Source organism: Chamaea fasciata, unplaced genomic scaffold, assembly GCF_029207755.1.
Source record: "Chamaea fasciata isolate MVZ Bird 193981 ecotype frontalis unplaced genomic scaffold, bChaFas1.0.hap1 SCAF_4, whole genome shotgun sequence".
Classification (NCBI taxonomy): Eukaryota; Metazoa; Chordata; class Aves; order Passeriformes; family Sylviidae; genus Chamaea; species Chamaea fasciata.
The window spans coordinates 71486323-71504614 of record NW_027094089.1 but is presented as its reverse complement, the minus strand read 5'-3'; the positions used below and the strand labels follow the sequence as shown (position 1 = coordinate 71504614).

General features: G+C 37.2%; 1 protein-coding gene across 1 annotated transcript in view; it reads right to left on the bottom strand.

The window, feature by feature from the left end:
- EDIL3 (EGF like repeats and discoidin domains 3) overlaps positions 1–18292 on the bottom strand; it is an 86339-nt gene that overhangs the window by 9221 nt on the left and 58826 nt on the right. The window contains exon 7 of the mRNA XM_066182524.1: positions 2994–3149. Coding sequence (XP_066038621.1) covers positions 2994–3149 — 156 coding nt within the window. The remainder of the gene's footprint in view (positions 1–2993; positions 3150–18292) is intronic.

Genomic DNA, 18292 nt, shown 5'->3' with positions numbered 1-18292 from the left:
TGTTAGTTTTTCATATCTGCCTTTTACCTCCCTTCTGTATCTCCTGAAAACAGATATAATGTTTCACAGAATTCTCATTTTGCTGTGAAAACTTGGTTTCTTTCACATTTTTCTTGCATTTGGGAGCAAATATTTTATCTTACCTCAAGAGAAAGAAATTGTAGTGGATCCTGTGCAAAGGAGGTAATATCAGACAGGACCAGTGGTGCTGCTCCTTTACTGCTCCTCGTGGATAAGGTACTGCATTACTTTTTCTGCTTGTGATTTTATTTTTATTTATGTTTCTGTCCCAGTGCACACAGACCAAGGGTCCTATCCAGTGGGAAAATCCCATGGAAGCACTGCACCCACCCAGCTGGAGTGGTGAGGAGGGGTTTGGTGTCAGAAAGGGTTTACTGGGTGACACTCCATTCCTCTGTCTGAAGAAATTTATGTATTCTTAGTCATGAAATGGATGGTCGAAACTGAGAAGAAATAGATTGAAATACTCCAACCAAAACAAAAAGAATAAAATGAAGATAAGATCAGGTTTTTGTGTCCTCTGAGGACAGGGTGGGTCTATGGCAGCAAGGCGGATAAGCCACCTTTTCACTTTAGAGGAAATGTAAACACTGGAGCTGACTGTTGATAGAATTTTCATCACAATCTGTCTCTTGGATATATTAAATAATAATCTGATGGAGGATGGTACAGCCTTGTCTGAGGTGAAGGACAGGTGAATGAATTAAGCCTTAGCTCTGAAATTTAACTGTCTGCACCTACTTCAAGATGACAAGAAGGGGCTTGGGGTTCTTGAATCCCATTTTATGCTGAGGGTGTCGGAGGAGAGGACCACAGTGCCTTTGGAGGTCAATAAGTGCATACTAAGACAGCTAAGTGCTGTCTTGAGAGCCTTTCGAGTCCTACATCCTATAAAATTTTGCCAAGATCAGTGACTTCTGAAAAGTCAGACTCTGTCATCAAACTTATACCTTACCTTATGTTTGTGATAGAGATGTAAAACACCCCCAAACCAGATATTTTAGTTTGCTGTATGTATATCAAAGGCTGAGATCTTGGCTCAAAACAAGTGAACATGTTAGTTTCTTTTGTAAGAATTTAGATTCAGATATCCTAAGTTCTAATTTCCAGTGAAGTTCATTTGATCTTGTTGTGCTTTTAATTGATCTTGACTTTTAAAAGAATCATAATAATATGCATCTATTTTATTGTCAGGGATGTTAATTAATACAGGGTGTGATGTGTTTAAATGAGACAATTAAGAGTTTTCCACTCTTCCTAACAGAATATGTATGTAGCAATTAACAGTCTGTCCAACAAAGAAGGCAAAAACAATTTACTGCTGTGGCCAATGGTACAAATAAATGTAGACTAGTACAGTGCTTTAAATCAGAGTGCATTTTCTTTTAGATTTGCTGTGACTGTGTTATCACCAGGGACTCCAACCCATGTTCTCCTATACAATAAAATGAATGCAAGCAATTCACAGCATGAGTCTGGCTTCGAGAAGACATTTCTTTCACAGCAGAACTTTTCTTTCTCTTTTTAAATGCCAGGGATTTAAAATAGGATGTGTACAAAGTACTGAAGCCACTATCTGTCCCTTAATGCATTTGTGGTATGTCTGTGAAAGGTGAGCTGTTTATTTCCAGGTTTTATCTGACAACCAGTTATACAGACACATCCACAGTCACTGGTATCAGAACCTTCTGAGCCAGGTGGTTAAACCAACTGATTTTGTTTTCCTAAAATCCTTTAGGAAAAAAGACTCAGTTTGGGTTAAAGCCGGAGTGAGGTGACGTTTGGGTTTCAGGAGTGGAAATTCACAGTGTCATGTCTGGATAGCAGGGCTTGACAATGCAGGCAAAGACATACAGTCATGCAAATACTCAATCCAGTGATTTAGGGCATGCTCACCTAATCAATGACATTTAATCAATTAGGTAAAATCTGTACAATGTGGGAGATGCAGTTGTCTAACCCCTCATTGTTAGGTCTCCCTGTACTCACACAACACGTTTGGATGCATATCAAAAGTTTCCTCATTGTTTGAAAGAAAATTAATTTAATTGAAAGTGAATGATATGTCAGTTTATTTCCCGAAGAATTTTTATTTGTACTAAGAAATATAAGTGGAAGTCTGAACATTTATCACCCTGAATACCCAGATTTGAGATGCTATCAGATGCATCAGCAATCTGGTATTTAAATAAATTTATCTTTTGTTTCGATCAGACATAACCCCACAAAGACATTTAATAAACAATTCATATTTTGTCATCTTGGTTAACATTTCCCTAAGCAATGCATATGCTGTAATATTTTTCTTAACAGATGTCATTATGAAATTCAGGTATTTGCAGTATGAAGATGTTACACAGTTTAAAAGAAAGGTATAATGAATAACGACAGGAAAAGTTAAATGCTTCCAGGTAAATCAATCAGTATTGAAAAAAAAATCTCTCATTATCATTTGCAGAGGAAGTTGTGAAACTCTTTTTATGTTTTGTATTCATTTCATAGTGTAATAAAAATAATATTTTCAGTGCGTAATCAAATAATATTTTCATTTGAAACCCTAGCTGTTAATTTCCAGGGGAAAAAAAAAAATCTGTCCAAAATGGCTGCGTAACAAGGATGTGCTTCACAGGAAATCACTGAAAATAGTCCATACTTAACAAATAATGCACTGAAACACTTATTGTTTGCATATACAAAGACACTGCTATTTATACACCCTCTGCTCCAGAGTTAAATGAAGAAATATCTCAAATTAATGGAGAACTGTAAAGTTTTATGCCCCTTATTTAACAGCATGGCACTGGTAGGTGTGATATCACTGCACTGTGAATGATATTGTGTTATGTGACTCTTTTATTCACCTTCAATCCAACCTGTGGGAGCCCATGCACTTGGAACCCCGTGAAATAATCTGCAGACTCTCGTGAGTGGTGTTAGCACAACGAAAATACCAATTTTTCTCTTTGCTTTACCTTGTCCTTCTTCTGCTTTTCATCCTGGTATATTTTCCAGTGCTCCCCATCGTTGCTGTAAGCAAGCTTGTAGGACCCCACGAACTGGACGTGGCCAAAATCTTTAGCTCCTTGGGTGATTATCCCAGTTATCTTTGTAGGGATGAGCAGGTCAATCTAAACAAGCAAACAAACAAAAAACCCAAAACCAAACAAAAAGAAATAAATAAAAAAAAAAAATAAAACAAACAGAGGAGAACAGTTAGAATACTTTCTGTTTCCAGTATAGTTTTGCAACACACCAAACCAAAATGGTGCAGCTCCCATCATGGTTCTCCCACTGTGTGGTGACACCATGGACAGTAAATTTAATTTTCCAAGGTCTATGTCAATCACTTTACCTTTATTTTCCTTTTTTTTTCCCCTAACTAATTGTAGATATTGCCTAGTGGCACAATAGGCAGTAATCTCACACCCTTCTTCATTGTGCTGAGTGTTATATGTGGCCACAAAAATCCCAGTTAGTCTATGCTGGGAATGATCTGTAGCTAAAAACTATTCCCATGCCCTCCTAATAGTCAGAATACATGGCTGATTCCCCAAGTGCCTTTCCATTTCCTACTCAGTTCATGAGCCCATGCTTTAGTAACTCTTAAGACATTTGATATCATGCCTCTTTTTGTCCTGAAATTCCTTTTCAATTTATGTCTTTCTTTCTTTTTCTACCTCAAAAGCTCAAAGTTTCTCATTTCTTGAATTTTTTTTTGAGTTCTTTGTTTTATAGTCTTAGCACAATGCTTTTTAAAAATGCTAGGTGGGAGTCTTAAAGCCTAATAAAATCTGAGCTTTCAAGTGGTTTCCATGTGAGTCAGCATGTCTGTGATCAGTCCTTTTTGAACCAGAATCCAGCACTGAATGTAACATATTTGGGCCAGATGCCTTGGATTAAAATGATCAAGAAAGAGAATGCAATAACAAAAGTAAATTGACCTAATAATGTAATTTCAGAGACAGAATGAAGGAGTTGAACTCCCTATCAAAACTGGTATTTTCTTGAAATTTGAGAGTATAACTGTGGTGTCCTCCAGCAATGTGGCGAGCCAGTAAAAATGAAATTAAAAAAGGTGGATTTATTTCAAACAATAAATGGCTGTGAAGCAGTCGGCATTTTTAATATTGTCCCTTGAACCAGGAGAGAGAGACTCTGAGTAAAAATATTACAGTAAAGTGAGAGGAGTGCTGAACTCCACAAGCAGATGATTGACATGTTTTTACAGAAACAAAAAATAGAAAGTGAAGAAATGAAGAATCCCTGGCTGATCAAATGCTAAAGATCCAGTGCTGGATTTTTGGGAAGCTGTGGTCCCCTGAGCAAACCCGTGTTGAAGGAAATGTGGGCCTGGGCAGAAGAACAGATCTGCTGTGGAGCATAAGAAATTAATCACAAGAAAAGAAAAATAAACAAATGAGCTTGAGAAGTCAGCTGGTCCTAGGCAGTGCCTTTGAAAGATGGACATTGGTGTTTGGACTTGTGCCCCAGGCCAGGCTGGATGGGGCTCGGAGCAACCTGGGATAGTGGGAGGTGTCCCTGCCCATGACAGGTGGCACTGAATTAGATTTAAGGTCCCTTTCAACCCTTCAGACCATCCTGGCTTCTGTGACAATGCAAAGAAGAAAACACAGAAAAGTGTAGGAGTGCATTTATAAGAACAAAAGAGGAAAAATTCAGTTTAGAGCAATCAAACAAAGGAAGCTTGGAGACGCCTACACTGGAGCAAATAATAACAAATAACACGTATTAAGTCCTTTTAAGGAAAGGAACAACTTAAGATGTTCAATGCTGAGGTAGCAAAACAGTGAGGGGAAATGTCAGGGTCTGTAGATGGGTCAAGAATTTTGGTCTTACCAGAATGAGCTGATTTATCACCATGTTTTACTACCAGTAGCAAAGCTGGGGCACCCCATAATATGAAGGAAGTGCCCCTGGGAGGCAAAACTCCTTCTGTGTTATCTTTGTTCCATGGGGAGAGTGAGGGATTCAATCAGAGCAGGAGCCTGATTTGGAAGCTTTCATGGATGGCTTGAAGAGACTTTTCTCTTCTGGAAGGAGCGCAGGGGAGCTGGGTTCCACAGCCTAAGTGGGCCCCTGGGAAATGAGCACTGCTAATTAGTATAAGTCTTTCATGAATTAATAAACACCAGGTCTCCAGACCTTGCATCCAAATATTTTGTAGTCTAAATGAATAGTCTGTTTTTCTAAAAAGACTGATTAGGTAAGGAATCACTAACTGGTCCACACTTTCAGGCAGCTTTTGAACCAAACATTTCAGAGACAGCTTTAGATTCTCTTTATAAATAATTTGTACATTAGCATTTTACAAGTGTAACCTCTTTTTTAGTGGAGAATGCTTTTTATACTAAAAGTCAATGTCTCTCCTGTTAACTTGAAAAAATGCTTCCACAAAACCAGTTGTTTATTTTTAAAATGTTGAAAGTGAGCTGAGAGGATTTCACAAATATTTAACATGGCCATGACATTCAAAGTACTCCTCATTGAAATTCAAAACAGGGAGAAAAAAAAAAATCTCATTAAGATTCAGAACAGGGAGAAAAAAAAATTCTCATTAAGATTCTGGGGATTCCAAAGTGAGAATCACAATAAATCTTTATTATCACATAGATCCAGTGTTAATAAAAATGTCCTAGTAATGATTGTTTTGTGCTTACAGGACATATCCAGTGGCCTTGCACTCTTGTTCAGAAAATGATGTGGGAAGCTAGATGGTAATTTGGCATATGCTCAGGTTTTTTTTTTTTTTTTCAATAAGACTTATGTAGGACTATGTAGAATATTTGTGTGTGGGCTTTTTTATTTAAAAAAATGTGAAAAAATAAATAATGAATAGACTCTCTTCTAGGTCTTGAAAATACAAACACATATTGCTGGAGATGAAGAAAAAGAATACAGGATATAGCACCAGCATTTCCATCTCATATTTTAGCATCTTACTTACTTATTTATTCATAAGCAGATGAGAAGTCTTCAGGCAATAAAGATAATTATTTAAATTAAAGAAATACTTTTCTTCATACAAAATCTTAATGCAAAGCTTTTACTTTGTACTCTCATTACCTTCTACCTTGCTTTCTATTCTTTGTATAGAAACAACTTTAGAGCAGATGTTGAGAATTTACACCACTTTCTAGGTAAAACATCTGCACTAAATCAGCTTAAATGAAAGTCATAACTTCCCATCAGGACACAGAACACTTTTATTCAGTTACACACAACCAGTGTGTACCCTTCAAAGATGAATGTGATTAACAGGATTAGAATATGACTCTGGTTTTTCCAGTGCAGCAGAATTTAGAAGGAGCTAGAGGCAATTATTCTGCAGCTGATAGGATCATTAGCTGGTTACAAGAACCATAGTCTACAGTTAACGTACATTTCTACAAGCAGTTGATCAAAAGACAGTTTAACATCCTGTGTCTGAAAGAACTCTCTTGGGCTGTAACTATTCCCTTTTCCCACCTTGTTTCAGAGGTTACAGACAATTCAGGGTGGTTTGGAGGAGAATTAATTTAAGGAAAGCACAAAGATAAATACATCTGAGTGTGAAACATTTCTAATGAAGCACTTGCATGGATGTGCAGCCTGAGCTCAGTGTACAGTCCATGGTACGATCACCAGAGATTCCTTGCAACCTCAGCCATTCTCTGGTGTTCCAACACATGCCAAAACCCAACCATGCTGCCCAAAGTGCCAGAGACTGGAAATAGCCACAGTTATTCTGCATTCACACTGATAGACACCACAGGGGAGCAGGAGCAGATCTGCAAAGCTGACAACACAGAACAGGGTGTCTGCATAGCTGTGTTGCAGGGCTTCCACTTCCAGATATCCTGGACCAAGTTTTACAGCATATCTTTTGGCTTAATTTAATCTGAAGGGAACCCATGCTTTGTGAGGATAGCCCATCATGTGAACCAGTGCGTGAAAAGTGAAGATGTCTTTAAAAATAACACACTCCTCATCAACCTCACAGTGTCAAAGAGGAAAAAGAACCTTCAGGATCCAGGGAGTGCCAGGCTCTATTTCACAGTGAAGATAATGGTGAAATGGCTCACTTGACCTTCATCTGTTCATAATTTCAGGAGTACTTAAAATGTTCCATTTAGTCCTGTTTTTAAACAGACATTACAGTTCTGTTTCCAATATAGCCAATCCTATGTTAAGCTTTTCTTGTAATATTAGTCATGCCATTTTTTCCCACAGGTTTTCTTTTATTTGCCTTCGTGATCCTCTAGACTGTGGGCTTTTTCATTTATTTAATTTTTTTTTTTTTTTTAGGCATCAGAATTTATTAATCAGATGACATTGATGAATGCTGGACAATCTTTATCCATTTGGCAAATACAAAGTCATTGGGATCCGAAATAAAGAAACCTGGATCCAACGAATATGACAACAAGAGGGAGGCACTGCCAACGTTGGGACAGTATTTACCCTTAGTAGACTGAAAAAACGGGGCCACAGCTGTCTCCAGCTGCTAATTCAGAAAAGAGCAGACCTGCCCATCAAATATCCTGATATTGAGGTCTCAGATTATTTGGGGATGGTTAATATAAGGGCTGGAACCTATGGTTGGACCCCACCAAGAGATTCTAATGTCCTTTCCATGTAAATGACCTGTCCTAAGCAGGTTATTTACTCTTCATTTAAGACCTCGTGATTGTCTTGATTTTTCCAGGGTAAACTGGAGCTGTTACCTCTGCCCTAAGAAAAGGAGGGGCAGGATTGCAGTGTCCACAGCAAAAAGGCAGAAATGCAGCTCTTCTTATCTTACAGCATCAGATGAATGTGCTTTGCACTCTCGTCCATGCCCCAAATCTAGATTTAAAGGAAAACTAGTGCTGGTACAGTAATCTTGCTGCAGATGTGCAACAATCTGTATGTTTCTAACAACATTTTGCCAGCAGTTCTGTTTTGTGAACTGAAACTCAGTATTTCAGGCTTTTTTTTCCTAAAGTGTCATATTAAAACCTCAAAAAATCCAAACCAATCCCAAATGATAATCCATCATAACCAATTGATCTAAAAACTTTTATGGGGAAGAAACACAACTGAGCAACTAGATGCTCTTTGTAGAGAAATCTAATTTTTATCACAGCATTTCCATAGGAAAGGGGTTTTATAGTGTAGTCCCTTAATATATAACTAGGGTAAATATCTAATAATACAACCTGAAAAAATTAAAGAAAGTTATGACAGAAAATAATTGCTATAGAAGAAATCATAACTTGATAGAAAGAAGGATTTGTTAGCATTTTGATCAATATTTCACCATACAGACTATTCATGCTTCCTAGTTAAAATAGAATGAAATAAAATTAAATAAAATGAATAAAAATGTTTTTATTTAGTTGGGTATGTATTAGCTATATCAGCTGTCATATCTTTAAAATTGAACTTCTCATTAAACCTAGGTAGAGGTGAGTTGCTTTCAAATAAAATAAGACTGGAGAGTCACTCCTTTTCTTCTTAAAAAATGTGGGATTTTTTTTTGCTGGCTTCTTTTTCACTTAAGCTTAGACCTTCAACACGATTTTAACACTATGTTACTATATTTTTAATGCCTGTAGTCTTCTAGGCTAAGATAATAAATAATGGTCTTATTTTCTTATTGCTCTTAATTGTTTTTTCCTCTGAATGACTTTATGGCTGCAGTAACTGCACTAAAGAATCAGGTTAGGAAGAATTCTGTGTACCATCAGCTGTCTCCAGTACAATTTAAATGTGATAAATTGGAGGGTGAAGCCTGTTGTTTGAAATCTCCATGGTCCATCAAAAATACATCTCAGGCCATTATGTTGAAAAGTTTGGAGTGAAACCCACAACCAGGCTGAAAACTTATTTCCACAAGCAACTTCTTAAGTAGACATTTCTTCTGAAGAAGTGCAGATTGTGTGAATCCTTCCTTATTTACATACTTAATAATCCCTGTTATATAGCTATTACTGGAAAAGGAGGGAAAAAACCTAGCTATATTACTGTAATATTTTTTCAGCATTTCAGTAAAAATTCAGATAAAACAGATGTATATGATCAACTGTGTGGCCATTTTCAGAACAGTATCTATTTATTGCAGACCAGCTTTTCATAACCAAACTTTACTAAGCCATGAATAATCTCATTTCATTGGTTTTTCAAAAATTAAATATTAATAGAAAAAGGAAATTTTAGCTATGAGTTCTGGATTTTTAAAAGCACCAGAAGGAGATTGTTACCCATTTCCTCTGGGACCTTTAAGGCAAATGATATGCTGTGGTTGTATCAGCACCCTGGTAAATCCTGCCCACAGCACACACAAAGCTGTTTTCCTCCTGATCCTTCAAATGAGAATGAATTCCATGGATCTGGATAACTCTCACAATTTATCAGGGAGTACTCATAAGGAAAATGGTAATACCACGTATTTTAAGGTCTGAAGTAAAAGAACATTTATTGTTTTGAGATGATAACATCAGTGATGATTAAATCCATAACCTTTTCTCCTACCTCTGGGTATTTCACATCTGTGCATGGGATATTCTGGCTGTAATCATGATTAGAGGATTTTTGCAGAGATGACACAGTTGGCTGCATTGGTTACCAACAGTCAAGAAACCACTAATGAAATGTCTGTCTCTCTGCTGTGGAACACTCAGAGTCCATCAGCCCCTGAAGATACCAGGAGATTTAAAAATAGCCCATTAAATTACCAGTGATTAAGCAGACTTAGACATCTGGAGGAGCTCAGAGAAGCCTTTGAGCTGCTTTAGTGCACTCCATGAGCTGATGAAATCTGGGGCACTGTCCTGTGTAAGGTCAATCATTTGGAATTCTTGTGGGAAAGCCAAGGGGAGAACAAAAAATTAGCCATTAAAATAAAGCGGAGAGAATAAAAAACTTAATATGATCATGACACAACACATTGACTGTGTGTTATGCTGCTATTCTGCGAAACCCTTCAGATGAACACTACTGCCTGCAGTGTGCACTGATCGCAGCACCGATTTATGGACAGAAATAGACAAGGAAATGAGAAAAGAAATTTAATTTACGTTCAATTCTTTATACAATAACCAAAAAGGCAAAAATTGCAAAAAGATTCATCATCCTGTATGATAATAAGAAGTAGCTTTATTTCTGGAAGACACAATCTGAAGTAGTTCTTGCTGAAATGATACTGAGAACTTTTAATCAAATTTGTTGTATATGACTAGGGATGAAAATATAGCACAGAAAACAATTGCATAATTAAAAAAAATTAAAATATTGACTATTTGCATTTCTGCTTGTCTTACTTTTAACTTATAAGTAAAGAACAAATGTTGAGATAATAGGATTGTTCCACTCTTCAGATATAGAGAAGAGAAAGATAAGAGTTTTGTTGCCTCTCTATTTTACTAAAATATATCTTTAGTTGATAAAGGAAATGCATCAGTAAGATCTCCTTCCACTAGGAGGATGGCAGTGCTCTGTCCCAGTGGAGATTCCTTGATTTTCTGTTAAAGAGCATTACTGGGAATCTTAGCTACTGGAGTGAGTAAAACAGCAGCAAAATACTAACCAAAATACACAGAAGAAAATTTGAACTATAGGCAGAGGAAGAAGGGTGTATTTAACCATAAATTTCAGTATGGCACTTGATAGAAATGTGAGGACTGGGGAAGTTAACATTTCATAGCAATACTTCCAAAGACAGCCAGGAGAAATATAGGTGTCTTTGCTTGCATTTTTCTTGGGGTTTTGGTGTGTTATAGGTTTTAAACAGAAATCAAAGTCTGGTGATGCAATGCCTGGGAAGATAAAAACCCTTCCCTACAAATGAAATATCACAACTTCTGCTTGGCTTTCAGTAGAGGGGATGATACAACAGCTTTTACGACAGGACTGATAAATATCTTTGTAAAAAGTGTTGAGATCATAAATGGGCTCATCTAATGCACAAGCAGTTCATTTTGTTTTTAAAATTAAAAGTAATGGCGGTAATATGGAAGTTCATTATTTACCTGGTTGCTTTTTTTTCCTTGGGTAATTAATAATGTTGCAAATATTTTCTGCAGCACATAAAAATGTCTCAATAATGTATGAGTATCTCGGCTACAGATCGACGAGCAGAGTGAAGATAAGCTTGCACACGAGATACTGCAAATTGACTAATAATTAATATAACTACTGAACTGTTGAAACACTAGCGAAAACCTGCCTGTAAGCAAAGGTAAGTCTGCCTAGAAGATAAGTGGAGTTAAGGCTGGAAGTTTCTGCTTGTGTTTAAAAGCTCTAACTGCATAATTCTTATTTTCATAGGAAATGTAGCCAAGACAGCATCACTCAGCCATTGTTTCTAAGAATGACTTTGCTCATCTGTCATCAAGGATTGTTATGCATAACCTGTTCATATAGCTATGCTGCTGTAGCTATAAACCAAAAATGTCAAAATTGTGATACTAGACTTTGGAAATAACAGCAAGCTGTTTTTGTTGTTGTCGTCATATTGATGTTGGGGTTTTTCTTGTTTTGTGGTGGGGTTTTTTTTGGGTTTTTTTTTTTTTTTGGGTTTTTTTTTTTTTTTTGGTTGTTGTTGTTGTTGTTTCTTTTGGTTTGGGTTTTTTTTAGTTTTTTGGTTTTTTTGTACTACCCTCTGAAATGTTAGGGCAAGTTTTTTTTTTTTTTTTCCTAGTGATACACTGTTAATAACTAGCACAAAAATATAAAATGGGCCCTCTATAGTATAGAAAACAGCTTTGGTTTTCTTAGCCAGAGAAGTATTTTTCCAGGTTTACAGAAGAAATCATATTTCTTTTCCCTTTTGGACTCAATGTCTTGTCACTTCAAGGCAGTAATCTCATGATACACTTTTTTGAATGCAATTAAAAGGTCTATTAATCTTCATTCTGCAGGACACAAGAAAGATTATTCGTTACTAGTCAAAAGGACACCCTGGAGCTTCTATTGCAGAGCTTGGTAAATAGAGCTCTGGTCAAAACAAGCCTGGGCTCCTGGCAGGACAGACCCAACCCTGGGACTCAGCTCTGCCTTTGATCTGGCACAGATTTATTTTCTTGGCTTTCCAAATGCCCTATGAGGTGTTACTGCCCTTGCAGCGCCCGCTGGGCACGTGTGGAGTACAGGGCAGGTCTGGTTTTAGGGATTAATGCTCAGCTGAAAGCCTTGACCAGGAAGAAGGGTGTATTTAACCATAAATTTCAGTATGGCACTTGATAGAAATGTGAGGACTGGGGAAGTTAACATTTCATGGCAATACTTCCAAAGGCAGCCAGGAGAAATATAAGTGTCTTTGCTTGCATTTTCCTTGGGGTTTTGGTGTGTTATAGGTTTTAAACAGAAATCAAAGTCTGGTGATGCAATGCCTGGGAAGATAAAAACCCTTCCCTACAAATGAAATATCACAACTTCTGCTTGGCTTTCAGTAGAGGGGATGATACAACAGCTTTTACGACAGGACTGATAAATATCTTCGTAAAAAGTGTTGAGATCATAAACGGGCTCATCTAATGCACAAGCGGCTCATTTTGTTTTTAAAATTAAAAGTAATGGCAGTAATATGGAACTTTATTTATAGAAAAAACCAAAACCGTGGTTGATGTTTTTGTTTGTTTAGACCTGGAGCTAGGTGGGAAAATATTTTCCTGCTCCTCAAAGTTAAAAAAAGAAATAAACAAATCTGCTGTCAGAAGTGAAAAAAAGCCCCAAAAATGCAACAAACAACCCAGCCAAACAAAAACTAACCAAAGGCACCAACTCCTCCCAAAATAAACAAACAAAACCCCCCAGACATAACAAAGCCCATAAATATTCTGAGAGATAAAAAGTGAAGTATTTTGCTTTTGAAAGTGCTGATCTACATCTTGTCCATTAGGTCTGCTTGGCTCAGGTTCACTTTTGGTTCTAGCTATTGTAAAGAAGGGCCATGAAAATGGACTTCCAAATTGCAGAGAAAAGTAACAATTGAGTAACTTTTACCATTGTTAATATCTATGTATTCAATTCTAAAGCCTACATGATGGAAGTTCCACAAGAACTGATTGACTGGGACGTATCATAAAATTTTTCAACAAGAAACGTGGATTAAATCAACTTTCAAAGAGCTGAAACCCAAATTTTAAACTAGAACCCACAGATGCCGTAGCAGCCAATTCAAAATACACTATATTAAATAAGATAATAACTAAAGATGGTATGCAACCTGTTCTTTAGTATTCAGAAGTGTTAACAAAATTGATTTTTCTCTGCAATGTGAATGTCACTTTTCATATAGTTAAAAGGTTGACCCTTTTAGTAGTGGAATGAATTTCTATAGAAGAGATTTCAAAATCATCTGTAAAGTTCTTTCATTTTCAGAAGAACAGGTCTGAAAGTTGAAATATGAATGCCAAAAGTAAAAATATGACTGTCAAAATGTTTTAAATTTAGTAGCAAACTTGAAAATGCTGGATTTTCACCTAGAATATTTTCTATGCCTTTTCATATAAATAAGAAGAGCATCTCAATTGTTACAAGATTTTTTTTTAATAAAAAAATGATAGCTATTCCATCCTTTGTACTGTTAAATAATTAATCAAAGGAGCTCTGATGTTTTACTGCATAAGCAACAGGGTAAATAATGAAGACAAATTATTTCCTATGCTTATCTGTACTCTTCTAAGTTAGAAAAAGAAATTGACACAGAAGACTGGAGGTGGGCAGTGAGTGTAGTGGTTGAAGTTTTGTCTAGTTTGGAATTAAGGATCTCTCCCTATGCCTCAGCAGAGGCATGTTCCTTAGGGAAATGACAGAATTTCTGTGAATAACCCCTAAAACTCATATCAATAGTCATTTTAAAATAATATATTTTCTTCAGTTTTTAAAAATAATTCACTTAGTTTGCACCCTAACCCAGGTGGAAGCATGAAACAAAAACAGACACATAGATATACCATCTCAGCCTTTCATTCAACATAGAGGAGAGTCTTAAAAATTTTAATATAAAGCTAAGAAAGTTAAGATCTGGCTGACTGAGGCTGAAAAAAATGCCAAAAGTGATGGTTCCCCCAAAAGGAACACTAGAATAACCACTTCTGGGGTTATGGAGGGAAAGAAAAACAACAACAACAACAACAAAACAAAACAAAACCAAACAAAAAACCACCACCAAAACAACAACAACAACAACAAAGGGTTGTGTTTTTCGCAACAACAACAACAACAACAACAACAACAAAGGGTTGTGTTTTTCGCAACTCAAACACAACCTTGGTTAGGTTCCTGCACACAAAACCTCTGTAAACCTTCCTGGAACACACAGAATGGATTCAATGACTGTTAAAGGCCTAATCTCTGAGCTGATATTTGAAAGTCCTCTTGTGGATAGGTTAAAAGTATTAAATTATACCACTATTTCCAGTATAAATAACTATGCACAGGTTCCCAACATCATGCTTTCTGCCTTTTGCAATTGACTAAATAAAGATTTAGGCAGAAACAAATTATAGGCCATTTTCTCGCTGAGCAGGTTAGTAAAAATATTTTGTTTTAAATATATATTTCAAAATTCACTAGGAGTACTTAGACCACAACCAATTGCAACCAATATTTTTGAAAATGGAGAAAAGGAAAGGGTTTTCTTGAACCAAAGACAAAGTAGAAGAGAAATGTACAGCTATGGCTGGAAAAGTGTAAAGCATCCTCTCAAAAACATAACTGTTTCTTACAGTCAACACGGCTGGGTCCCAAAGAAAGTACATCTGAAGCAAAATATTTGCAAATTCTATATTTGCATATACCCACACAACCCCTGCTGACACCTGGTCCAGCTAATAAAGAAGTGCACAGAGCTCAGAGAGGGAACTCTGCTCTGCCAAGAAACAGCACAGAGATAGGAGGTGATAAATTATTAACAAAGTCAAAATCTTAAAAGTTTTGAATTCCAGCACACAGAGAAGTCTGTGAAACCACAGCATTAAGAAATCTGAAAAAAAGTATTTTCAGTTCTGGGCGATGTGTTTTCCTTGTAGATCCATCAGATATTTCTTGCCTTTTTTTGTTGTTTTGTTTTGTTTTTCCCTTGTGTTCCCAGTGCTCCTTTCACAAAGATTAATCTTTTAAACAGCTCCTGAAGCCCTTGCCCTTTCAGGTGGGTATAATTCTGGTTTACCGAAACCCAGTGTTTACCATCAGAGAATCTGCACTGCTTTGGAAAGCAAATTTCATAGTCAACCACAATTTTGAAACCAAGAATTCTTCAGCCAACTCTGAACACATGGGAGGTGCTGTGACACATCCACTGTCTTACTAAGGGGGTTAAAAATTGTTTTAGGTATATAAATCAGAGAAATAAACTTGACTATCTATCAATTGCCTGTTGCAGCAAAAATTCTACATAAAACCATGTGTCAATGTAAATTAGCTTCTACCAGAAAGCAAGGAATTACACTGTCAGGCAGACAGAAATAAAATATCTTTGGCTTCTTTTTGCAGATGCATTTTCCATCAAGAATTCAAATAAAAAGTTATATTTTCTCCACTGCCTGTAAGTAGATGTTTCTCACTCATGCACTGCAGTTCCATGGAGTGGACTGTTCCCTAAGGATTTGCACTGTAGGCAGCAGAAAATATACCCCTATTACTATAACACCAATCAGCAGTAATTTGTGTCTTGCAGCAGATTATTGTGTTTATGCCAGATGACTCAATAAAAATATATTTTTCAAATTTTCTGTGGTATCCAATAACGAAAATGTTTGCTTTTCTCATTAAAAACCTACATTTTAAAAAAGCACAGGGATTAATAGAAAATTTATATATTTTGAGCAACATCATCTTTAATTTTTTTCCTCACTGACTGATTCCCAGCAAGTCTTTGCAGAAATGCCTTGCCACCAGCCTTGCCTTTAACCACCTGCCCGGGGTACACCCATGGTGAATATAACTGCTGTGTTTTCCCCAAATGTCACATTAAACTAACCAGACTTAAAGGCTTTGTGGAACTGAGTGAGAATATTCTGCTCAGAGCCAGCCCTATGCTGCAATTCAGCTGGGACAAAAGTGCCTTCTTTTTTTCTTTTTAGCCACAAAAACACACACAAAAAAGGCTGATTAACCTCCTGAACAAGTACCAATGTAGTTATTCCCACAAGCTCCACCCAAAAAAACCCCAAAAAACCCCCACCAAACCCAAAACCTAACAAAACTAAAAAACAAACTTGGCTTTAGGCACACAGGTCCAGGCATCAGAGATCTTGAGTTCACAAGGAGTTACAAGCTTGGTGAACTTGACCTTCTTATATCACACGTCTCACCCCAAGGTACAGATCATCCCCCAAGACTTCTGACTGGGATATTCCAGTCCCATTAAACTGCAAAGCCACTCACGAGGCAAAGGAAGCTGCAGAGGAAGCTTTTTCTTCAGATACTTTTGATTTTATGGCAGGGGAGGTTTATATCGGATATGAGGACAGATTTCTTCACTGAAAGGGCTGCCCTGGTGGAGCTCCCAGTCCTAGAAGGATTTAAAAGCCATTTGGATGTGCCTCTTGGCACATCTTAACCAGTGGTGGCCTTGGAAGTGCTGGGGGAACAGCTGGACTCAACAATCTTAGAACTCTTTTCCAACCTAAGTGATTCCCTGATTCCATAAACAGTTAAGGGATACCCTGATTTAGAAGTACCTTGTGCCTTTTCATTGAAAATGGTCCATATTATGAACAAGAGCAACAGGGCAGACCAGGGGAAAAAAAATCTACTACAAAAAGCACTGATTTTCGTAGTAGAAACTGGATACCTTGCTCACAGAAGTGGGTTTACTTGTGGCAATGTGGCTCAAGTAAATAATTTCTAAATTCACAACAAACATATATGACAATAATTTACCTGTATTTCCAAAATTACAAATGCAATCAGGCTGTATGGATGCTGATATTATCTTTTACATTCAGTAATTCTATTTTAGAAGTTGAGATGATGATCATATGATGGCTGCAAATTTTGAATTTTGTTTTGAATGAGATACTTGGAGGGCAGGAAAGGGATGTTTTGCAAGGACCAACAGTACCAAAACAGGGGGGAATGGCTTCCCAGTGCCAGCAGGCAGGGATGGATGGGATATTGGGAAAGAATTTTTCCCTGGGAGGGTGGGGAGGCCCTGGCACAGGGTGCCAGAGAAGCTGTGGCTGCCCCTGGATTCCTGCCAGTGTCCAAGGCCAGGTTGGACACTGGGGCTTGGAGCAGCCAGGGATAGTGGAAGGTGTCCCTGCCCATGGCAGGAGGTGGAACTGGATGGGCTTTAGGGTCCCATCCAATATAAACCATTCTATGATTCCATTATTCTCTGTCCTGTTGGTGCACTAGAATATAAATATCAGAGGCTAAATCAGAGACTTGCATTCATGCTTTTAAAGTTATCTTTCCTGCATTCCTTACTTCCATTTTTTAATTCCACATTCAACTGCCAATGAGAACCTTAAAGAAAAAGCAGATGCATTTCCCTTGTCCAAGCAACACATTTGAAATGGACAATGCTTTTTTAGAAATGAAACAAAGAAACTAACCCCACATAATCCCTTCCAAATGGAGTCTTAGCACCTGCAGGATCCTTAAAGAGCTTTTATTTCAGAACCTTGTAAGGTGGCACCAGCTCGGGACAAGCGGATGGAAGGAGCACCCTGTGGAGACTCTTTAAGTGGCTGCAGCTCAGCAGAGCAGGGTGAAACATTATAGGTTTGCATGGTAACAAGGAACATAATTCACCCCTGGTGCTACACAAATGGCTCATGCAGAGTGGATGGAAATCCCAGGCAGAAATTCTTGTACAAAATTTTGGAAGAAAAATGCAGATTTGAATGAGGAAACTCTTTCAGTACGTTTGGAAGGTACTCCCTTGTGTTCTAGAAGTCCTTTGTTTAAAAAAAAAAAGTTATTTTATTATAGAAGTACTCATGTTTATTCCTAATCTGTGCCATCTATCTGTCTCTGTCTCTACTTTTACCCCTATGTCTGTCTCTATGTCTATAATCATCTCTATTTTTATCTCTTTCTATCTTATCTATCTCTGTCATCATCTCTATCATTTATATCTATATTATCTATTTCTATATCATCTATAGATGTACATGCACACAAACACAGAGGAATATATATTTACCCATATTCAGCTTTTCTGATCTGTCAAGTTGTTCTTGAGTTTATAGGTGCATTCTCAATTCTATTTTCCTTGGAAATTCTAAATTATTTGTACGTTGATACCAGCCCTTACCATAGCACTCTGTTCCCCCAT